General features: G+C 36.0%; 2 protein-coding genes across 2 annotated transcripts; both read left to right on the top strand.

The window, feature by feature from the left end:
* The first annotated feature begins 451 nt into the window (after window positions 1-451).
* On the top strand, window positions 452-3,344 carry LOC121264122 (zinc finger protein JACKDAW). The gene is made up of 3 exons (XM_041167192.1): window positions 452-992; window positions 1,109-1,505; window positions 1,723-3,344. The coding sequence occupies exons 1-3, from the start codon at window positions 857-859 to the stop codon at window positions 2,837-2,839; spliced, it is 1,650 nt and encodes a 549-aa protein (XP_041023126.1). The 5' UTR covers window positions 452-856; the 3' UTR covers window positions 2,840-3,344.
* A 10,975-nt stretch (window positions 3,345-14,319) lies between these two features.
* Window positions 14,320-23,322, top strand: LOC121264126 (dnaJ protein P58IPK homolog). The gene is made up of 9 exons (XM_041167195.1): window positions 14,320-14,543; window positions 16,578-16,743; window positions 20,519-20,720; window positions 20,914-21,074; window positions 21,159-21,252; window positions 21,443-21,655; window positions 21,811-21,891; window positions 22,541-22,759; window positions 22,842-23,322. The coding sequence occupies exons 1-9, from the start codon at window positions 14,414-14,416 to the stop codon at window positions 23,040-23,042; spliced, it is 1,467 nt and encodes a 488-aa protein (XP_041023129.1). The 5' UTR covers window positions 14,320-14,413; the 3' UTR covers window positions 23,043-23,322.
* Window positions 23,323-24,138: the final 816 nt, after the last annotated feature.

Below are 24,138 nucleotides of genomic sequence, written 5' to 3'. Positions count from 1 at the left end.
TAGCTGATCCACAACATGCTAAATAGGAAGGCAGAACTTTAATTATGGCTAAATCATTTGTGCCCGATCGAAGGTTGTAAAGGCAATTGTCTTTACCATTTTTCACCAATATTTTCTTATTGTCCAGCCTGTTAATAAAACCATCCCTTCGTTTAGTCTTTTTTACATGCACAAACCCTCGGTCTCTGTTTTCCTTTTCTATAAAATAATGTTATCGATGCTTGCAGATATTCGATGGACTGTTTTTATAAACATAATTATTGGAGTATGAGCTAAAAAATGCTACAAAAAGACACAAAATCCTACACATTCTAGCAGAAAAGAGCTACCTCACTGTCTTGCACACACTTCTACAACAGAGAGAGAGAGAGAGTGTTTGTGTGGTGGCCCATCTAAACCTGTGGCTGACCGACTTTGAGGATACGAGCAGATAAAAGAGAGACTATGCATAAGAGAGACTACGACTGCGAAGATAGTGAACCGAGATAGAATATAAGATGAGATATTCTCTTTAGCCATCATGGTATTTGGTGTTTTCTATTCGAGATCAAACAAACAAAGCAAGTAATCCAGATCTCTTTCAGAAGAGTCCGCGGGGCTGTAGCATTTTTTTCTCCTTTTTTGTGGAGGCCAGGTTGTTAGATTCAAGCTTAAGTTGGGATTTCTTTTTCTTGTCTTTTGGCAGAATCCGAGCGTCAAAGGATTTGAGTATTGCCAAAGATTTCTTTCTATGTTCGGGAAACCCTTAATGTTTTCTTGTCCAGTACTGCAAGCGAGGTCTTAAGCAGTTTAGCTTTAGAAAGCTAGTTTTTTTGCTTTAACTAATTTCCATATAAGCCGTAGAATTCACACCCAAATGATGTCTGGTGACTCTTTTTCATTACCCTCTGCAATCGGAGCGTTTGCTCAAGAACAAACCACAAACCCTAACCCTAAACCCGATCCTAATAATCCAGCTGTCAAGAAGAAGAGAAATCTACCAGGAACACCTGGTAAGGCATGCTTATAATGTTTTCTTTCTCTTTTATTGACTTTCTTCTGTTGTTATTATTATTATTATTGATTAAATATTAGAGTTCATTTATAGTTTTACTTTTCTTCTTAACAGATCCAGATGCCGAGGTTATAGCTCTTTCACCGAAGACTCTCATGGCAACGAACAGATTCATCTGCGAAATATGCAATAAAGGCTTCCAGAGGGATCAGAATCTACAACTTCACCGAAGGGGTCACAACCTTCCATGGAAGCTCAAGCAAAGGACCAACAAAGAGCTCCGGAAGAAGGTTTATATTTGTCCGGTAAAGGCCTGCGTCCACCACGATCCTTTGAGAGCTCTCGGGGACCTCACCGGCATAAAGAAACATTACAGCAGGAAACATGGCGAAAAAAAATGGAAGTGTGAGAAGTGTTCCAAGAAATACGCAGTTCAATCAGACTGGAAAGCTCATTCGAAGACCTGTGGAACTAGGGAGTACAAGTGCGACTGTGGAACCCTTTTTTCCAGGTATTCTTCACCATTCTCTCGTTTTCTTCCTTTCTTTCTGACTCTTGAATAATGGATATGTTGTAGTAGAAATAAATGCTCACGTAGAGTATTTCATGACTTTGGGAACAAATTAAATGCAAACTGACTAGAAAAAAGAAAAAAATCGATCGAATTTAATACGACCCTATGATAATTAGGTAATGATGAATGGTGGGGTTTGCTTTGATTTGAACAGGAAGGATAGCTTCATCACCCACAGAGCATTTTGTGATGCCTTAGCTGATGAGAGTGCAAGGTTTACTTCACTTTCTGCTACCAATTTGAATTTCAGAAATGATTCACTGAATGAGATTGCGGTAGATCCTCAACGGGGTTTGCCTCATGGATTGTCGGTCAGTGGAGTTCAAGATGGTGGTGGAATGGCCCCCTTTTTCCCGGGGTTTCCACCAAGTTTCAACAGCATGGCCATTGGCAGCTCTCTTGGCATGGATCATCAGAAGCCCAGATTATCACTTTGGCTTAACCAGGCAAATTCTCAGTTTAATCCTAATGAAATGTTGGCTAATCCTCATCTATACGCATCCTCAAGTAATTCTACTGGTTTTCCTGAAATAGTGCAAGCGACGTCGGCCAATCTCTTTGGTTCATCTTCAATGGCAAACTTCGGAAACTTCAGTCAGTTTCAAGGGACGTTTGACAAGAGTGTTCCGAGTTCAGCGAACGCAACACTTTCTTTAACAGCACCACCTCAAGAAATGAAAGAGGAGGGAGGGAACAAAGGAAATTTGGTGGAAACCCTATCCCCACTTTACTCAGATAGCCTAAATAAACAATCAAAGCCGGCTTCACCCTTGTCCGCCACTGCACTTTTGCAGAAGGCAGCGCAGATGGGTTCTACAAGAAGCAACCCATCACTCTTTTGCAGCAGCTTTGGAGTTATGAGTTCCTCTTCTTCCAGCACAACGAGCTTCAATACTCTCAACCAAAACAGAAATGAGCTGCACCAGGTCTTTCAAAATGCAAAGCAGCCAGAGAATTTCACAGAAACTGGTACTGTGCCAATGGCTGATGGAATACTGGGTAGAAGTTCAAATTCGATATCGTTAACAAGTCCATCAAACAGTTTTGAACATCTCATGATGCAAAGTTCTAGTAGTGGAACACAAAATGAGGCAGTTCCATTAAAGAATCGTCGAGGCTCAAAAGGTATTGATCAAAACAGTCTAACTAGAGACTTTCTCGGCATGGGAGCAGGGAGAGAATCTCAACGGCCCTTCTTAGCACAGGAGCTAGCAAAGTTTGCTTCATTGGGCTCAGCTATGGGTCTGAGCCAATTCACTGGCAACCGCTGAATTCACTTATCAGTCAAGGAGGAGGACATGTTGTTGTATCGAAAAACCTTCGCTGGAAATAAAAATCGGTGGGGACGGACTTAGACTCGAGTGGAAAGCACTAAATTCAAACTCAAAGAGAAAGCAGACGCAGTCCTCAGTGAATGTGTGTGTGCATGTGAGAAAAAGTTGCTTGTGAATGGTCAGAATTGGAGGTTGGGGCCCAGTGCATGTCTGAAATGACTGAACGGAGAGAGAACTCTGAGTCATGGGTTTACTACGTTTTTGCTGTTGTTCGTCTTTGTTTTTCTGCACTGTATGTAACTTTCTCTCTTCCTATCATTTTTTTCTTGAAAAAGGAAAAGAAAATGAGAAGACTGCACCGAAAAAAGAAAACTACTTTATGTAGTTGACCGTCCGTCAAAGTAATCCGGCCGCAGCCTCGTCAACTTTGGTGGGTTTAGACTTTAGATGAACTTCTCTATTTACTTATATATATACTAAAGCTAGGCTTCAATTTGTTCAAGGATTAGTGGCACCGTTGTCTCTAGCTTATCTTATTAATTAATTACTTTAGTATTAAGAGTTGAGCCCAAGAGGTTAGGCTACATACGTTTCGTAAGCCTTTTGGATTTGACCAAGCTTAGTGCAGTAACTGTTTAACTAGCTGGAAGCTATAGGGACTGTGTGTATAATGGCAAAGTTTTAGCTGTTGATTATGGCCATTGGAAGCTAAGGTAAGAAGAAGTTTTGGATATATCGAATATACTTGAATTGCAGTACCCTTTTTTGTTTGGTTTTCCGGTCTGTAAAATTTCACAAAAGCAAAGCTCAGAAACTGACATGCAGTGATTTATTATCGTACATCATATTATTGAAATAGATATAACGTGTGATATTTAGTCATTTTAGTTTCATGAACAATAATTCATTTTGTAAACTTAACACTTCTCTTTAAAAATATGGATGACTATATACAATTAAAATAGCATGGTCGGTCATAAGATTACTAGCTATGCTAAGTTGACTCCACATCCTCATACCTTCTATGCATCATTGTTGCCAATATGGAGGATAAAGGGATATCATTTCCTATGAGAAATATTATAACCACAAAAGAATTACACAAAATTTCTAATCTCGCAAATTGATATGGTTTTGTGTGATTCGTTAGATTGTAAGATTATTTTTATTGTAAAGTAGATCTAATGGATCATATGAAACTATGTCAATTTGTAGAATTACTTTTGTATAATCTCTTTGTGGTTGCATTTGTGGTTGCAACACTCCTCATTTCCTATTAGTACCGTATCTTGTGACACTTGATTGTTATGAAATCTTGGACAACAAAATGAGATAAGCCACATGAGGATACTATTCTCACTCTATATACATATCATAAAATTTTTATATCCATAACATTAAAATTATGTTATATATCATATGTTTTTAATAACAAGACACATTATATTTATTAAGAGTATCGTTCATGCTATCAACTACAAAAAAAACTTTAGGCAAAGTGTAGTCTTTCAGAAGGTTTGTTTGTAGAGAGTTATAAAAGTTAAGACCATATTAGTCACAAAAAAATTTGTATACTAGTGGAGCCCCAACCGTAAGTAGTTGATTTGTAATATGGGATTTTTCCTGTATGTATCAGGTCACAACTGTAACTTCGCTTTTATCATAAATGAATTATAAAGTCTATTTCCTATCTCAAAAAAGACTATAAAAAAAATAATATATAGTAAATTAGGGAAAAATATCATCCTAAAACAGTAACTGTAAACTGTTTGATTCAAATAATAATTTAAAAAATGATATATTTTCCAAATCAATAACTTTTTTTTCTTTGAAAAGTTTCTTAGGATACCCCATAAAAGTTGGTTTGACCTCTTGATCTTCGGTTGCAGCCACTATAAAAGTTTTTTCTCAATCATCTGTTTTTGTTATTTGCTTGAAAAAGTAGAAACACATCTACGAAAAAACAAAAGAAAAAAAGATAGAAAAAGTAGAAACAGAAGATAAGGTAACAAGATCGAAACGAAGACAGAATGTTTAGGGTTCCAAAGCGATCCTAGGAAACTGCAAGAACGCCGTTTATGTTTCAAATATGTTTACATAACTAGTTTTCCATGCATGATCTACCATGAAAAGAAAATCCAGGAAAACAGATATATACATGATACAGCTAGCTAGGTTTTGCTTGACAGTGTCAAGGGGAACCGTATTCTTTGGATAAAGGCCTTGCATTCTAGCTAGGTGAACCTAGTCTGCTGTCCCTTCCAAATAGTTTCTAAGCACTGTAATATATATATATATATATGTAAGAATCTTGAGTCCCAATAGCCTTCTGTTAGTCAGCTTTGGAAGCCTCCATGCAGGAAGATGGATTAATGGAAGAGTGCCCATGAAAGAAAGAGTATTTTAAGAGCTTCAAAAGAACTGAAACTTTATGGTAATGAGTTTCACCTTTTTATTGGTACTTGGCACGACCAGCTTTTTTGAGAACTGGGTCGGACTAGTTATATATATACAGCTTTGAAGTTTGAATTCTTGATATATATATTGTAACCATTCTATGACTTGCTGATGCAGACTACAGTCTATATATAAGAAGACTCTTACCGTACAGATTCGCCTAGCCTAGCCTAGCCTCTGTGGCGCCATTCATCGTGAAAAGAGGCAGGAGATGATCAAAAGCTAGCTAGGTCTGAGAAATTAATATTTTTTTACACTTTTATAAGTAGGAAAGTGTAAAACAAAAGAATAAATTTATTTATAAGTTTTTTCTATTAACGTACTGTATACGATTGATTTAAAAATCTGTCTTATCAAATATATAATCCGCCTCATTGTTTTTTTCATTTTTAATTTTTTATAAGAAGAATCATAACATTAATAACTAGAGTTTTACAAATAATTATCAAGCCAAATTGCTTGAAAAATAAAATCTGAAAAACCATCATACCACATCAAATTAGATTCTACAATCCAAGTATGTCGGGCTAAACCATGAACAGCTTCATTTCCCAATCTACTCACATATTGAATATGATAATCATCAAAAGCAGCTAGTAGCTTCTTGGTTTGCTTGAAGATCTCTTATCATTAAAAGACAATCACTCTCAATCACCAGCTTTTTAATGCCCATAGAAATACATAATTGTAGATCTCAGGTACTGCAAGCAATTCAATATCCTCAGTGCAGAAACCTCAGCTTCAGCTTTGCTAGTGGCCATGACAACTTTCCCATTCTCATCTTTGAGTATTGCACCAATCTCAGTTTTATGTTGATCACTAAACATAACCCCATCAACATTTAACTTCAAGAAACCAACATGAGGTAGTTTCGAGCTACATAACTTCTTAATCACTATACTAGGACTCTGTTTTGTAGCTGAGAACGTCCCTTGAAGAGAAATAGCATGCTCCACCACCTGCCTCGGCTCAAGTACCACTTGGTCATACAACTTCTTATTCCTCCTATACCAAAATCCCCAAACTATAGAGAAAAAACTAGTCAAAGCCTCAGTATTACCTATTGCTTTAATCTGCAAAGCAATCTGAAAAAATGAAACAGTTTTCTCCACATTCTGCATGATAGGCAAAAATACATCCCATTGATTTTTAATGGAAGGATAACTGATCAAAGCATGAACCAAATATTCACAAAATTCATTACAAAAACAGCACACCTCCTTACTAATGATTTTCCTCTTTTTCAAATTACTTTGTTTAGGCAGACCATCCTTACAAGCCCTCCAAGCAAAAATTTTTATCTTATTAGAAACTTGCATCTTCCATATTGTCTTCCACAAAGCTTGTTGTAGACTTGCACTCGAGCATTCCCCCACAGATTTCTGAACACCCTGCCTTATTGGTCTATATGCACTTCTCACACTAAAAAGACCATTTTTCTCAAGAAACCACAACCATTTATCTGGGTAAGTACCAGAGTAGATTATAATCTTCAAATTTTCAGAAGCAGCATTTGGATTGAATAAAGCACTTGGTCTTGCTACATCCCATCAGTTACTATCCCTATCAAGTAAGGAATCCACAATATCCTCCTCATTTAATACATCAGCCTTTAAAATAGCCAAATAAGCATCACTAAAGCCAGGAATCCAAGGCTCCTTCCAAACTTTTGCAATCTTCCCATTAGGAGTGGGTAGAGGGGCCCCGCACCCCGCTGACCCGCCCAGTTCGCCCCTCCCCAGCCGATACGGGGCGGGAGTTTCGTCCCGCTCAAGCGGAGTGTGGGGGGTCCCGCCCGCACCCCAGGACTCTTACGGAGGCAGGGGACGGAAGGGGCGAAGCCCCACTCTGCTTTTCCCCTGCTCCACTTAATATATGTATAATTAAAATTATATATATATATAAAAAAAAAAAAAAAACCCATAAGTAAGTGAAATAGCAGGTGCCATTTCACTTTTAGACTTTAGTTAAGGTTCCCCCCTGCGTCCTCCTCCTTCTTTCACTCTCAGACTCACTCTCTCTCTGTCTCAATCTCTCTCGTGCTCTCTCAGTCTCTCTTGCTTGATCTATTCTCTTTCTCCGTCTCGCACGACTGCACGAGCAGCACCACCGGGACTCTAGTCACTCCACTGTCGTTGACTCGTGCGAACTTATTTTGAAACTTCACATTCGCCACCACTCAAAGGTAAGAAATCCGAAACCCTAGATTTTATTTTTTTAGTTTTGGATTGGAGATTGAGGAAGGATGGGTTGAATCGGAGATGGAGGATGGGAATAATTGTGGATTTGTGTGCTATGGAGAAATTTGTGCATGTGTTTGATTCGCTATGTGTTTTTTTTTTTTTTTTTTTTTTTTTTTTTTGTAGTATGTATTTCACTATTTTTAGCCTCTGGGTGTTCAGATTTGGAACCCTAAATCAATTTAGAGGTTCAATTTGATACCCTAAATTGAGTTAGGGGTTTTCAATTGAAACCCCTAGAAATTTTAGGGGTTTCAATTGAAACCCCTAACTCAATTTAGGGTTTTGGATTGAACCCCTAAATTTAAAATTAAGGGGTTCAATCCGAAACCCCTAAATTGTGTTGACTTTGCACTTTACCTTTTTTTTTTATGTGTAGTGTATTATTATGATTTTCTTATGTCGTGTGTTGATTGTTTTTATAATTTTCTTTTTAAAAGATATTAAAAAGATGTACTGGAAATATAAAGATGTTTTAAGGGGCTGATTGGCGGGTTTGGTAGTTTGTCACACTACCGATACTTGGACTTCTGTCCAAAATTTTAATTATATGTATTCGACTGTTCATTTAATTGATTCTGATTGGATTCTTCATAAAATATTATTAAGTTTTGTCAAATAATTGATCACAAGGGTGAGACGACTTGGAAGGCCTTAGAGGCCTCAATAAAAAAGTGGGGGTTGACACGGGTTTTGACAGTTTCTGTTGACAATGCCTCGTCTAATGATGTCTCCTTGAGATATCTGAAGACTTACCTTAGAGAGGCAAATAAGACTTTCTTAGGTGGTGAATATTTGCATGTTAAATGTTCTGCACATATCTTGAATCTAATTGTGACTGAGGGGTTGAAAGATGTCGATGAATCGGTTGCATGAATTAGACTAGCTGTGAAATTTGTGAGGTATTCTCCTTCTAGATTGGAGAAATTTAAGATTGCTGTGAAGACTGTAGGCATAACATCAAAGAAGGGTCTTTGTACTGATGTTCCTACCAAATGGAACTCAACCTTCTTGATGTTGGAGGCGGCCCAAGAATATAAGGCCGTCCTTCAATTATTGGGTGATGAAGATATTCAATATGTCAAATACTTTGATGAGCACGGGAGTTTAGGAAAGCCTAATGATGATGATTGGGAGGTAGTTGCTACTTTTGTTTATTTTCTTGGGATTTTTTGCGATGTCACGTTGAAATTATTTGCTTCTTTGCACCCTACATCCCATGAATTTTGTCAACAAATATATAGGGTGAAAGAAGAATTAGACGACATGTGTAGGGGTTCCAATCTAAGGATGAGGGGGATGACATTGACCATGAGGTTCAAATATGACAAGTATTGGAGAGATTTGACTAGACTAAATATTTTATTATATGTGGCTGTTATTCTTGATCCGGTCTAAAAAGTTCAGGCATGTTATATGGTTTGAGACTTGCGCATGATCAGGTATGGATTGATCTTATTAGTGAGATGACCCAAGATACTCTTTATAAATTTTATGATATGTTTAATGCAATTAAGGATGATACTGCATCTACTACACTTACACCTACCCCAAGACCTTCTCTAGACACCAGAGCAACAAAGAACCGTAGATTAACATGGACTAAGACCCTCGCATATAATCCCACACTAGTCCATCAATTTACGGAGGTGGTTTCAGAGTTTGACAATTATTTGTCAGGGGATCTTATTCAAGATGATGATGATTTTGACATATTAGGATGGTGAAAGATAGCATCAAAGAAATATCTCATTCTTTCTGAGATTGCCTGTTGTATGTTGGCCATTCCTATTAGCACTATTGCCTCAGAGTCTGCCTTTAGTATCGGAGGGCGCATATTGGATCCTTTCCGTAGTTCATTGTCTACTACAATTGTGGAGACATTGATATGCACATAGAGTTGGACGATGGGAAATGATATTTATGTTCCGGATGTTTTAGATTTTAAAGAGACCGACGAAGAGGGTGGTGATCAGTCTGGATCTGGACCATCTGGTAATTGTTATTTTTATTTTATTATTTTTATTTATTTATATTCATTTCAATTTCATCAGTATTAATTTTAGTATTGATTGTTGTAGCAACATATGAGACGACTCAGACGATGTCTACCTCCACTACAATATGAATATGTGCTCAAGCCTCAAAAGACTACCTATCCAGCCGCCCCAAATGTCACAATCAAAGACTCAAATAGCTCGCCTATTTTTTAGATTATTAATTTATTAGATTATTGAAATTTGAATCAGTTGTACGTATTATGTATTTGATTTATAATTTTGTAATGTTGATACGATATCCCTTGGACATTTTTTTCTTTGTAATTTTGTAATTTTTTAGACTTTCCATTTTATTTTTGTAATAGCTTTGTTATTATTATTATTTATTAGGTAGTAGATTTGTAGTCTATAGTAGTACTTCATTAGAGTCTTAATTATATAAAATTGTGTATGTATATATTATTTTTATTCATGTCACTTTTTTTTCTTTTTTAAACTCTTTTTTTTTTTGAAAAATAAAAAACTTCTATTTTTATGGGCCCAAAATGGCCCATAAGCTGTTTTGGGCCATTTTAGGCCCCCCCAGCACCCCATTATCCGGGACAGGGTCCCTGCCCTCGCACTCCGGGGGCAGGGTAGCCCCACATGGCAGAGTCAAAAATCGCCACCCCGTCCATGTGGGGGCTACCTCGTCCTGTAAGTGGCGGTTAGCACCCGTACTTCCCATCACGAATTCTCCATCTACAGCCTTTGAATAGTCTTCGTTTGGGTACTGAGAGTACTTGAGGTACTCTTAAATACTCTCACTATTATTCCTTATTTTACTACTACTTTTCACTTATTTTTTACTACTATTAATTACTTTTTACTACTATTCAATATTCTATTATTATTTTTTCATTAATTTTTAACTACTATTCACAACATTCTCAAACATTTTCAAATAGATTAACTTTTTAACTACTTTCACTATCCAAAGTATTAGCATCCCAAATTCCTCTCATGTATAGGAAGGGTTACTTCCCAATTTAGAATCAGAGAAGCTATTTTAAGGAAAATATCGAGCCTTATACATTTGGTGTAGTAGAGAATTTTGAGCATTAAGAAATCTCCATCCCTGTTTAGCAAGTAATGCTAGATTAAAGGATTTGAAATCTTTAAAACCCAGCCCTCTTTTAGCTTTAGACTCAGACATTTTCCCCCAGCTAACCCAATGAATTTTCCTCTCTTCATTTTTCTAACCCCACCAAAATCTAGCCATAATGGATTCCAATTCTGAGTATAGTGTAGAAGGTAATAGAAAACAACTCATGGAGTATGTCGGGACAGATAAAGCTACAACTTTAATCCTTCTTGGATTTTTATTTTATTAATATCACATTTGTTTGAATTAATTATTGGATGCATATATAAAAAACTTACTGTGAAATTTGAACCAGAAAATTTGTCTCAGGTCCACATTATTGATTCAAATTAGTACTTGACGTTAGGAAAATACCACGACAAAATCACTAAATCAAACGATATCAGATCATGGAGGGAGCGAAGGAAATATTCCACTTAAATACAACCAACCTCTATACAATAAGAAAGGAATTCCCTTTACAAGATCTTCAACAAAAGGAGTAAAAATCGATGCAAAAAATTCTATAAATGTTTCTATAGCATAGAGACAAAAAGAGGAAGCGACACCAAAATCCCAAAACACCCAACGAAAATGACAACCAAGAAAATAAATCAATTTGCACATAAAAGAAAGCGTGTAAAAAATGAAGCATGAGAATGGAAAAAGAAAAGAAAAAAAAAAAAAAACCCTCAGCAAGGAATCTTGATCCAAAAGAACAAGCAGAAACAATTAAAGGCAAGTTCGGCTCTCAAATTCATGCCCCTCACAGTTGCTATGAATCTCAAACAGCCTTTTCAATTTATAAGTAAATAATCTGAGCAAAACATCTATACGTTGGCATCCATACATCTACCCTCGGCAGGAGTAGAGTTTTCCAAATCCAAAACAAAGCATGCTGAGTAGAATCAAGAAAAGGAAATAACTGGCAGATCAATTGAGCCGTGCGAAATGGAACATGAAAATACAACAAACAACCAAACCAGAACAAATAATCAGCTCACGACTTGGATCCAAATTCTCTTTTCAATAACTGCAACAAAATAAATAAAATTCTCTAGGACCAAATCTAACAAATTTTTCTTTCAAAGAGGGATAGAGAAATAGGGGTAGCAATATGTGACACGACCCGTTAATCCAACATGAACACGACACGATAAAAGCGGGTTAGGATTTAGCCTTAACAAGTTCGGGTCAAAACGGATTGACCCGTTAAGACACGATAGCTTAACGGGTTGATAACGGGTCAACCCGTTATAACTCGTTAAGAAAGTTAAAGTTATAATTATACCTTTATACCTAAAAAATAAAATTTTTGAGATTTTAATTTCGATATTTTTATTGTTTGGATTGTAATTTTGGACTTGTAGTTAGTTTTATATTTTTTATAGATATTATGATTTTAACATTTATATAAAATTATGCTAAACTTAACTAGATCAAGGGGGTTAATTTTGGGTCTGTTCAATCTATTTACATAAACGGGTCAAAACGGGTTGACACGACACGACCCGTTATGTTAATAGATCGTGTTAGGGTTTGAGATATTGATATGATAAGTTTAATGGGTCGGGTTAGGGTTGACCTATATAGTATAATATACATGTCTTGACACGACACGAACACGACCCGTTAACACGATTTAACACCTTTATAGAGAAAGATAGCAATACCAAAGAGCCAAAACAGTCGACGAGAAACACAATGAAGAAGACGAAACAACTGGCAGATCCAATCGAGTCTTGCGAAATGAAACATGAAAATACAACAAGCAATAAAAACCAACAAACGATTCAGATCCACAACAAATCAAATCCAAACAAGCAACAAAATGAGAACAAATAACCAACAGAAGATTCAGATCCAAAACCAAACAAAATACAAGCAATAAAATGAGAAACAGACGGAAGGGAAGAGAATGGGCGGGGTGGTGTTGGCCACGTCGACGTGTGGCGGTGCACTGGAGGGGACGAAGAAATAGACTGGCCGTAGCTTGGATTCCCTCGTGGCAGTTAACGACTGTACGAGAGAGGCTGAGATTGGAAGGGGAGGGACGTCGGTCGGAAGGGAAGAGAATGGGCGGGGTGGTGTTGGCCACGCCGGCGTGCAGCAACGCATTGCAGGAGTCGAAGAAACGGACGGAAGAGAGGGGAGGAGACCAGGGGCAAAATGGGAAGAAGATTAGGGGCAAAACATAAATTTAAAAATAGAAGCAAGGGTAAAATGGAAAAAAAAGTATTAGACGAAAATACTGTTCCTCTGGGATTCGCACTTATATATATATAATAGATATAAGTGGGTCGGGAGGAATGGATTGAGGTCGAAAATGATCCCTTATTCTCATCGATAAAAGCTATCTATTATTTTTTTAATGGTTAAGAAATTATTTTTTAATAAGTTTGTAATTTTTTTAAATATTTAAAAAAATTTAACAAAAATTTAAAAAATAGAATCTACACGTTCGATACCCCATCTCGATAGCTATAGCATGATCCAAATAATAAAACACGAGAAAAGACCCTTCTTTTCCGGAGGATGAACACGTACTTGATAATGATGATGATGCGGAAAAGAATTTCCAATGTTTGATTGCATTGAAAATTACGATAGAATTATATGACTTCAAGTCTTGATATATTATAATTTTCATTCCTTATATTAATATAATTTATAAATATAGAAAATCTAATATTAAATATTACTATTATTCGCACTAATTAAACTTTTTCAATAAAAAAATTCGGAGTAATAACCCTTTGTGGTACGAGTTTATTAGAAGTAGAATAATCCATTAATTTTTTCTTCTAGCTATCACTAAAACACAGCCAATTACCAAGTACATATCGCCTCTTTTTAATTTAATCCAATTTTATATATAAAAAAAACTAATTAAATATTTTTTAAGAAATAAATTATGATCAGACCACGTGTATTATTTGAATAGAAAATGGCATCTTTCTTTTGCCTAACTAGTAGAACGCGTGAAGTAAAAGGGTGGAAAATGACTTGCCATTAGGAAATGGGTAAGGCATTTTCCTACCCAGACACGTGATTTTTTTCTATTAAAAATATTATTAAAAGAAACCTTTAAAAATATGTGGAGAATATGGTAAAAAGCGAATTTTTTTAAAGTAATATTACATGTAATTATAAAGTACGTAAATATCATATAATTATTTTAAAAAAATGTGTAGTTTATTATTAAAAAATTAATTTTTTTTATGTGAGTTCTGTATTGATTCATTTTTTTAAAAATGATTATACAATACTTGCACACTCATAACTGTAACTATTATTTCTCTTTTATCTCTATTTTCTTGCCTTTCCAAATAGAGCAAGAGATAGAAAATATTTTCCTCCAAACAAACACAGCCTAAGGCTCAGTTAAAAAATAAAATATAAACTAATGCAGTTATTCGGTTGGCAGTTTCTTGGGCCTGGGCCGTGCCGGGTCTGTTAGTTAAAAAAATTGTATTGCAATTGGGCGTGTTTATGAGGTGGCAACATCCAATTGGATCAGAATTTGACAGGTGTCCACCAGACACTCGCGAGCACACGGCATAAAATCCACGCGTATGATCACTATTGGTTACATCAACGTGGAAGGTGACATAGATCTTCGCAAGCGTCCCTTCTACCGATAAACATCGGAGTCTTACATAAAACACAACACGATTATGTGACATGTTCTATTTTGTTAGTTGGTTTATCAAGACAATAATATTGGTGTTTGCTGAAACAGCCATTCACTATGAATCTCATGGGATTCTCGACGGCCATGGATGGGTTAGCATGGAGAGGATTGGTGTACACGGTATTTATACTCCATTTTGTGTTTGCTTGCCAGCTCCTCCTTCTCCAACCGCTCGTTTCTGCCATAGGTTTGCCATTCTCGCTCTTCGATCTGTTTACTCGGACTTGTTATTTTTTATGTTGTTGGAATCAGCATGCTCCTTGATCTACTTTCGCTGTTACAATTTCTATTTGATTTACAATTTTCACGTTAATTGCGGTTCTTTTGCTTTTGGTTATCGGAAAATCAATGGTTGGAGCTCTCCCCCCGACCCCAAGGAAATTGTTTTGTTATTGTTTCTTATTCTTCTGTTCTGAAGTAAATTTTTGACTGAACAATGCCCAGTTATAAATATACCTGCTTGTTTCTGCCCTTGTGCTCTAAACCGCAAATCGTGGAAACATTTACAGCTAAAAGGTGTCCCAAGATGCGCATTTTGGGCTCCAACCACATTGCATTATGTTAACTATAAAATATGCGGGACCGAAATCCTTAGTCTCTACATGGTGCCTGATGTAAAAAACTCTGTTCTATGCTGGTTGTGGTTGATGTAGATTAATGATTTTGATATAGTTGGTAAGAATAAGAAATTGTGTTAGTTTTGTGATTCTTCTTTTCTATATCCAATTGTTAGATCCCAGCGTGTTTGGCTGACGAAGAAACAGAATTGTATTCAGAATTATAAGTCGTTCATAAAAAAGCAAACGTCAATATTCTTTCTTCTTTACACCCCCCAAGTAGCCAATTCTCCTACTTACATAAACAGATACACCAATTTAAGACTTATAACCACATACCTATCCCACTAACATACCAACTAGCCATTACTTGTTCGTGAATGTGCTTTGGATTGACCATAACTATGAATCATTCTCACATATGAGTTCCTTTGAAAGAGAATAAATGCACTACTTGGTTGAATACTTGAGCCACTTGGTTGAATCATCCCCTGTATTGTGCGGAAAATCCATTTTAATATAGGATGATGCCCATTGTAATCCATGAATCTTCTATTTTGTGTGAACCTTTGGATGAGTCCCATTTTTGTAGAAGTTGGGACTAGACTGTTCATTTTGCTCTCGTGGTTGCTCTTGTATCATTATACTTGGGTTATGCCTATAAATATCATCAATAAATTCTTGTTTACTGATTGAAAGAAAGTTTGCCCCTGTGAGATCGCAAGTACTTTGGTGATCTTCTTCAAGGGCCCATCCATTCATTGCATGCGGTCATTAAAAGGATAGCATCCATTTCCAATTGATGGATACCCGCTCGCATCTCAATTATATCAGTCTCCAATATTTCAATGCATTTCTTGTTGGTGGCCACGGCACGGCTACGGCTATTAGGTACAAGCTTGTTGGGCTAATAAAGAGAAAACACTGTTGTATTAACAAGATAATCTCCACTTCAGGTAGGATTCACCACAATACAAGCAAAAATATATTTTTCTTCATGCCCCTCACTAATCAACTCTCCTGTGTTTATAAACAAACGCACTAACTTAAGACTTCTAACCTCATCCTACAACATCTTCCCACAGATCATTACAAGTTCATGCATGCACTTCGAATTGACCTAGAACTACCTACCCTGTCACACACTACACACGTACTCCACAGTGTAACTAACTTCTTCATTTGCGTGCCACTTGCACAGCATATTGCTCTCTACTAGCCACAGCACTTAACATTTCCAAATGCTCCTGTTTTTCACGATTGAAGCAGAGTGATTTCATGGATGTTATGTGGTCTGTTGCTATTGCTACCCTGCCATCATGAACTAAAGAAATAGAACAAGAAGTTGTCTTATATCCAAATGATGTTGGCATTGATGGTGTATATTCTTGTGAGAAATTATCCACTGCTACCTAGTGATAATTTTCTCATCAAATTAGAATTTTATCCATATCATTATATATATTTTTTGTATCGGTATCCATATCATTATATACTTGTTCTATCATCGAAGTAGAAAGACTAGGCTAAAAAACCAATAAAGGCAGTTGTGTTCATGTGTATAATTATGACATCTAAGGAGTTAACCCTTCTTGTTTGTAATTGGAAGTTTGACTGTCTTGTGTTAATGAGATCTTAAGCGTGTGATCTGGGTGCGCGCACAGATGGAAAACCTGGTAATGCTGCTGACTTACTTGAGAGGGTTTCACAAAGTATAAAAGTGAAACGATATAGTGAGGCACTTGATGATCTTAATGCTGCTATAGAGGCAGATCCAACACTTTCAGAAGCATATTTTCGTCGTGCATCCATTCTTCGTCAGCTTTGCAGGTTCTTTCCATGTTGAAATTTTTGTTAGCTTCTCTAGTATCTTCTATTTCTAGTTTCATTTGGAATAGCAAATCCACTGATAATTTTCCTGCAATTCACCAGTTTTTCTATACCTTCTATAATTACTGATGAATGCTAATACATAGTTGGAAGTGCTGAGAATTTCAACTTAGTTGGATCTATCCAACCTAATGGGGATGAATGGGTTCTCTAATATACGTTAACGATTTTGTACACTTTCCTGCAAGCTGTCAATGTTTTCTCATATGTTCAATCAACCAATGAGTAAACATACATGATTCAATGTGATTAACCTCTTTCATGTGCAAAATATATGTTCCAATCATCATATGATGATCATGACCTATACAATATGTTCTCAGTTAGTATAATCAATACCAATAATCATATAGAGCAAATAATAAAAACCCATCAAACTCATAAAGTTGTGAACGGGGTTTTTTACTTGAAAACCTAACTGAAAAATCACTGAAGATAAGTCAACCAAAATTGTTGTCACTAATAAATGAAACAACTAAAAAACTTGAAGAACCTGCATGATTTAATGTCGTAGTTGATTCTGCTCCTGTACCGTTCATATTTGTCATCAATTGATATCATAACCTAGCGATTCTTGCTCTTTCATCAGCTGACATAAGCGTCGACATCTCAAATCATTTTTTTTTTCTTCTTCTTTGTTAATAAATCCAAGCAGATTCCCCTTTCATGCTTTCTACTTAATGTCTTCAGATGTTGCACTTTGGACTTTACACCAGTGTTGAAGAAATGTTCCCAAGACGAGTGATTTTTATATCACAGTTTAAAGAATTCTCTCTAGATATGTAATGGTAATGGCTAGAGATCTATCAAATACTTAAGGTTCAACCCTCACTCAAAGGCTCATCCTTCTGTGCAATCTAGCCAGTTTTCGTCCTTCCAAGAAATCTCCAGTATCCTCTTTTTAAAGTTTCTACAGTTCTCTAAAAATATAGAGGAGTCGGTTCTAGTTATGAGAAAAATTTATATTAAAATTCCCATGAAAACACTAAAAAAGGGGTCTTATTACTAGATTTGCGTTGCACCATTCAAATGGGAAACCTGGTGTTTGACTGTGGTTGGTTATGAAATGGTTGGTTATGAAATAAGATTCTCATGTTGTAACAATTTTGATGGTCAACTACAACACTCTTTGCTTAAGTGTAACTTGTCTATCATGATGTAGTGAGTCTTAAGTTGACATGAATGTCAAAGCTTTCTTTATCAGGGCATCTCCCTTTTCCTTGATGGTCTCAAGCAATTTTACGAAGTTAATATTTTTCTTTTTCGGTTACCTATAAAAAGAAAAATTTTTCTTTAAGTTGTAAGTAGGGGTGCTACCCGCACCCCTCGGACGGGGCCCCCTTATCCCTCCCCCTCCCCTGAATTGGGGGGGAGTTTGATCCCAGGGCACCGGCCTCACCCCACAGGGAGCGGATTGGCTCCCAGGGCTGTCCGCCTACCGGCCATAAACACACTGACTCATTGAGAGAGAGAGAGAGAGAGAGAGAGAGAGAGATAGATACCTGGGCCGAGTGGGGGGAAGTCGCAATGGTGAGATGGAGATAGTTTGAGAGACCGGCGACGACAGAGGGGAAAGAGAGGGAAAGGGGGAAAAGAGAGAGGGTAAGAGGAAAAAAGAGAGGAAAGAATCGGTGTCGGGGGTGGGGGGGTTAAACAACACTTGGTAGGAAATGATGTCATTTTATTTAAGAGAAAAAAACAAAACGTAAGCTAAAACAAAGGCGTTTTGGGGATAACTCCCCAAATCCCCCAAAACGACATCGTTTTATTAAAGATTTTTTTTTTTTATTAATATAGATGTGTGTGTGTATATATATATATATATATGGGTTGGGCCGGGGAAAACCCTGGGCGGGCTTGGGCCTAGCCTGGGCCCCACACTCGGCTCCTAGCTACTTGCTTGTGGATGCCCGCACACCCCCTGTCTGTGGACGGGGCGGGATGGGGCTGTGGGTGGTGGTGCCTCACCACCGAGACCTAGTTGTAAGCTTTTTATAATCAATTAATCTCATGCATTTTAAATGCCTTGGTTATTTCCTAAATGACTAGACTCTACGTTGTTAATATGATCGTTAGTTTTTTTTTTTTTTTAAATTGAACCGATTTGGCTCATTTGGGATGTGAGATGAGATGATAATTCCATGAATAGTAGTGAAATTATTTGAGTTAAGATGTTTTATTGGGTTTTGGGAAATGGGAGAGAATTTTGAATATAAATATGATAAAGTTAAAATATTGTTAGAATATAATTTATTTAATATTATTTTTGTTTTAAAATTAAAAAAAGTAGTATTGTTTTTTGTATTTTTTTTGGAAGTTTGAGAAAGTTGTAATGATTAGATGAAAAAGTTGAATATTTGAAATTGAAAAAGTATTTGTGTTTGAGTGATGTTTTTAAAGGAAATTATGAGAAGTTTTGAGATGAGATGAGATCTCACCTCCCAAACAAGTAGACTCAACTATAGACCCCAACCTTGACTTGTAATGATAGTAAGTGCCATATAGTGCTCGTGTTCTTCACCAAATGAAGACTCACTTCATCTATCACATATATTTTCATCCGAAATGATAGTTGACATCTTTCCTTTGCCCTTCATCTACTTGCTAGGACACTTAGGGATGCTTGGGGAATGAGATGAGATGAGAATTTTGTGAATAATAGTAAAATGATTTGTGAATAGTAGTGAGATAGTTTGAGTTAAGTATTTATTGGATTTTGAGAAAGGAAAGAGAAAAAGTTGAATAAACAATATTATAAAGTTAAAATATTATTAGAATATAAATTTTTAATATAATTTTTATTTTGAGATTTGAAAAAGTTGAAGTATTTTTTGTTTTTTATTCGGGAAAGTTGTAATGATTAGTTTGAAAAAGTTGTAATGATTAGTTTGAAAATGTTTGTGTTTGAATGATGTTTGGGAAGGAAATGAAATAAGATAAGATGAGATGGGATGAGACGAAAATTGTTTCCAAATAACCCCTTAGCCGTTTGGTCATAACCTTGGTATTTATAACACCAAATATTCTGAAGTTGTTTAATTTCAATATCTTGATCTTGCGACATATCTCTGTCATTTGTCAACCAAAACACTTAAGTAACACCCTCTTAGTAATATTGTCTTGTGGTTGATATGACAGCACTTTATTCTAGACTGTCTATGAACTTTATTCTAAACAGTTCTTTAGCTCTATGCATCATTTCTTTCTTCCTTGGGGGATCTTATCTTTTTTGCTGTTGTGCCTGTCCTCTTTTATCCATTGATTGCTGTCATTGTACTGTGGCTGCTAATGCAGTCTCACACCTGAGCGTATTTAGTATGGTTCTGAGCCACGCAGACTCTAGGCTTGTGAGGTGAATCTTCATAGAAGGAGTTTGTTACTGCTTTAGGCACTTTCTAATCATGGTCAATTCTATTACTTCATGGGAGCAATACATCAATTGGTTATTTTCCGTCATCCTTTCATCATCCTCATTGGTACAAAGTTGTTGCTGGCTATGTGAATTAATCACCAGAGTTGTTTTGTAACACTAAGTGAGAATCAACACAACTACAGTAAAGTTGAGATCGATATTTATGCAAAGGAAAGAGACAAACATTGGTACAACATCGATATAAGAGTATTAGAAAGGATTATAGGATCCCCCATCCTCTCTCTCCCCCTTCAATTTCTAATTGAAATATTATATGATTCAGGCCATTTTTGGCTGATGTAGATATGAGGAATCTGAGAAGAGCTACCAAAAATTTCTGGAGTTGAAACCTGGAAATTCAGCTGTAGAAAAGGAGCTTTCTCAATTGCATCAGGCTCAGAGTGCTCTAGATACAGCTAGGGTTCTCTTTGATTCAGGCGGCTTTACAAAATCTTTGGAATACATTGATAAAGTTGTACTTGTTTTTTCTCCAGCCTGCTCAAAGGTAACACCATCTGATAGTTCTTTTCTTTGTCGTTAAATAACTTTCATTCATTTTGTTTCCCTTTATTTTGTTACTAACTCATTTTATTACTAACGCAAGTAACCTTTAACCTGACCTGGTTTAGAAGAGATTCAAGTCTTTTATAAGTTGAGTTTGTATGAAGCCATTAATCCTCATAGATTGCCCGACGCAGGCCAAACTTCTCAAAGTGAAGTTGCTATTAGCAGAGAAAGACTATTCCAGTGCCATATCTGAGAGTGGATTTATTCTCAAGGAAGATGAAAACAATCTAGAGGCTTTATTGTTACGTGGTCGTGGCTACTATTATCTAGCAGATCATGATGTTGCATTAAGGTTTGGACAACAAGTACTATTATTATGATTTGGTGATTTGTCTACATCAAGCATATAAAATACATGTACATATGTTTTCTTCAGGCATTACCAGAAAGGTCTCCGTCTGGATCCAGAACACAGTGAACTTAAAAAAGCATATTTTGGATTGAAAAATCTTCTCAAGAAGAGTAAAAGCGTAAGCCCAGACAATTGCTTGGAATTCTTCTTTTTCCGTTTTCTTTTTCTCTTTCTATTTGGATGGGGGCTTAGTTGGTGAGGGGATTGCCGGATTGTCATGGACCCTAATTCATTGGTCAACCTTCTCTAGGGTCATTGCAGTGCTAATCATTTGTGGTGGTAACCCTTTTTTTTTTTTTTTTTTACAGGCAGAAGATAACGTAAAGAAGGGCAAGCTTAGGCTTGCAGTGGAGGATTTCAAGGCAGCCCTTGCGTTGGACCCTAATCATCTTGCTCATAATGTCCATCTTCATCTGGGCTTGTGTGAAGTCTTGGTCAAACTTGGTAGGGGAAAGGATGCTATAACCAGTTGCAATGAAGCACTTGACATTGATGGGGAACTTATTGATGCGTTAGTTCAGGTGTGTTTGCATCCTCTTTCTTGTTGGTTCAAACTGTTCACATAATTGTTGTGTTAATTTAACATTTTAGCTTTATCGTTCTGTAGGATGACCAATTTGTTCTCTATCATATCTTGTGTTGTGACTCGTCCTTACATCTGTATGTGGTTTTTCAGAGGGGTGAAGCTAAACTTTTAACGGAAGACTGGGAGGGAGCTGTTGAAGATCTGAAATCAGCGGCTCAAAAATCACCTCAGGTGAGTGATAATATTGAATGTTCTCTGAGATGTGTCCTGATTCTACTATATGCTCTTGCAAGACCATTGCAGGCTGCTAATTTAGAGCTATAATCAGTAATTTGCTGCCTAGAAAACTACTGACTGAGCAATGATTATTCTCTAATTTAAGATTACTAATAACTATAGACAAATTTTCTGGGTCCTGGTTTTGTGGTCAGCAATATTAATTATAATACAAGTAGGTGAATGAAATTTAGAAAATGCCGATAACTTAATCGCTTATTTTACTTATTTCTGCCTGTTAAATTCTTTCTCGGGTTGAATAATTTCAGCAAAAGTCAGGGTTTTGCCTTTGTTGACTTAAAGGCTGAGGATTTTGCATTTTCTGCCAAGTTAAAAACTTCAGAGGTTGGCAGGGTTGTTAAGAAATCAGAGGAAAACCATAAGGATAAAATTCTGTAGTATGAATTGTGAAGTTAGATTGAAATATTTCTGTTTCACTTTTGCAGTCGCATTGTCAAACCAGTTAATCATTGGCTTTTCCTTTTCTTTTTATCAAATCGTTGCCTTTGAGCTGCTCTCTTTTGTAGTTTTATTACAAGCTTCATAAATAGATTTCCTTTCAACTTAAATAATTTTTAAGAGTAATAATTTGCCAATTGTTCAGGATATGAATATACGGGAAGCATTCATGAGGGCTGAGAAAGCTTTAAAGATGAGCAAACGCAAGGACTGGTACAAGATTTTAGGAGTTTCAAGGATGGCATCTATATCAGATATCAAGCGTGCATACAAAAAGCTTGCTTTGCAGTGGCACCCAGATAAGAATGTTGAGAATAGAGAAGAAGCAGAGGCCAAGTTTCGAGAAATTGCAGCTGCATATGAGGTCTGATTCATTAATTTGTTATTTTATACTTCCCCTTGCTGCTGCAAATGGCTTTATCTCATATTTATGTGGTGCTTTATAGGTTCTCAGCAACGAAGAAAAACGTACGAGATATGATAGAGGGGAAGACATTGAAGACATGGGTATGGGCGGTGGCGGTGGCGGTGGCGGCTTCAACTTTGGTGGCGGGGGACAGCAGTTTACATTTTCTTTCGAGGGAGGCTTCCCTGGTGGATTTGGAGGAGGCTTCCCTGGTGGTGGTGGTTTTGAATTCCAATTTTAATTTCTATGCTTCACAAAGAAAGTTAGGAAACTGCAAATTGTTTAATTTTTTTTCCTACAAGTAAGGAAAATTGTTTTATTTAGGAGCCCCCAAAACAAGGTTACTGACTAATTGTTGAGTCGTACGTGGTGGTGGGAAGTAAGTAGTACATAGGGCAATCCAGAGAGGCTTCTTACATAGAAATCGTATCCCTTTGAGAAAAGTGAAAGTTTTGCTCCAAGTCAGGAATTTGTATTTTTTCTTGGATTAAAGGAAATTGATGAGCCCCTGAATTACTTTAGTATGTTGCACCTGTCTTTACATAATGGTTCTTTTGGAATCCAATCAGCCATGCATTTTTATCTAGTTACCAACACCCTTTGATATGATATATTATCGTGAAAAATTCTTCTTATCGATTACTATTTACTAGCTCATATTTCACATTCAATGAAACACACCTTCAAATCTTATGAAAAAGTTATATGTGTGAGAGTAAATAGTGATTGATGCACAATATTTCTCGTATTATCAATAGTTTTATTTGTCAATTATTTAAATATAATCACTTAAAATATATTATACTAATATGCAGAATTTTATAAAAAAAATTGATAAAATTTAAGACGAAAGGATAGATTGAAACTAGTTGTCCAGTCTGGTGGATCTTGCACCGTGGAAACCAATCGCATTTGTCTCTTTTGTATTCAGAGGTGAGATGAATTGAAATTAAAATTAAATAATTAAATAAAATATTATTAAAATATATATTTTTAATATTATTTTTATTTTAAAATTAAAAAAATTGAATTATTTATTTTATTTTGTATGAAAATTTGAAAAAATTATAATAATTAGATTAGATAATATGAGTTGAAAAGTTTTCTGAAAACAAACGATGCTTTAAAATGGAAAAGAACATCCAATCCTATCTTTCAATCTTGTAGTTTATATACCCAACCAAAAGATGACATGTTAAATATTGTTATATGGGTCCATTTAATAAGAAAGATCTTAATAAATGTCATCTATTATTTATTATTTTTAAAATATTTTACTATTATTTATTATTTTATTATCTATTATTTAATATTTTATTATTATTATTATTATTATT

The sequence above is a fragment of the Juglans microcarpa x Juglans regia genome, chromosome 5D (genome assembly GCF_004785595.1).
Source record: "Juglans microcarpa x Juglans regia isolate MS1-56 chromosome 5D, Jm3101_v1.0, whole genome shotgun sequence".
In the NCBI taxonomy this organism is placed as follows: Eukaryota; Viridiplantae; Streptophyta; class Magnoliopsida; order Fagales; family Juglandaceae; genus Juglans; species Juglans microcarpa x Juglans regia.
The sequence above is the reverse complement of the archived record's forward strand: the minus strand, read 5'-3'. Positions and strand labels throughout refer to the sequence as shown.

Coding starts and splice junctions, on each gene's coding strand:
- LOC121264122 (XM_041167192.1), top strand. CDS start 857: ATGATGTCTGGTGACTCTTTTTCATTACCCTCTGCAATCGGAGCGTTT. Junction 993..1,108: donor AAATCTACCAGGAACACCTG/GTAAGGCATGCT, acceptor TCTTCTTAACAG/ATCCAGATGCCGAGGTTATA. Junction 1,506..1,722: donor TGTGGAACCCTTTTTTCCAG/GTATTCTTCACC, acceptor TGATTTGAACAG/GAAGGATAGCTTCATCACCC.
- LOC121264126 (XM_041167195.1), top strand. CDS start 14,414: ATGAATCTCATGGGATTCTCGACGGCCATGGATGGGTTAGCATGGAGA. Junction 16,744..20,518: donor ATTCTTCGTCAGCTTTGCAG/GTTCTTTCCATG, acceptor TGGCTGATGTAG/ATATGAGGAATCTGAGAAGA. Junction 21,253..21,442: donor TTCTCAAGAAGAGTAAAAGC/GTAAGCCCAGAC, acceptor TTTTTTTTACAG/GCAGAAGATAACGTAAAGAA.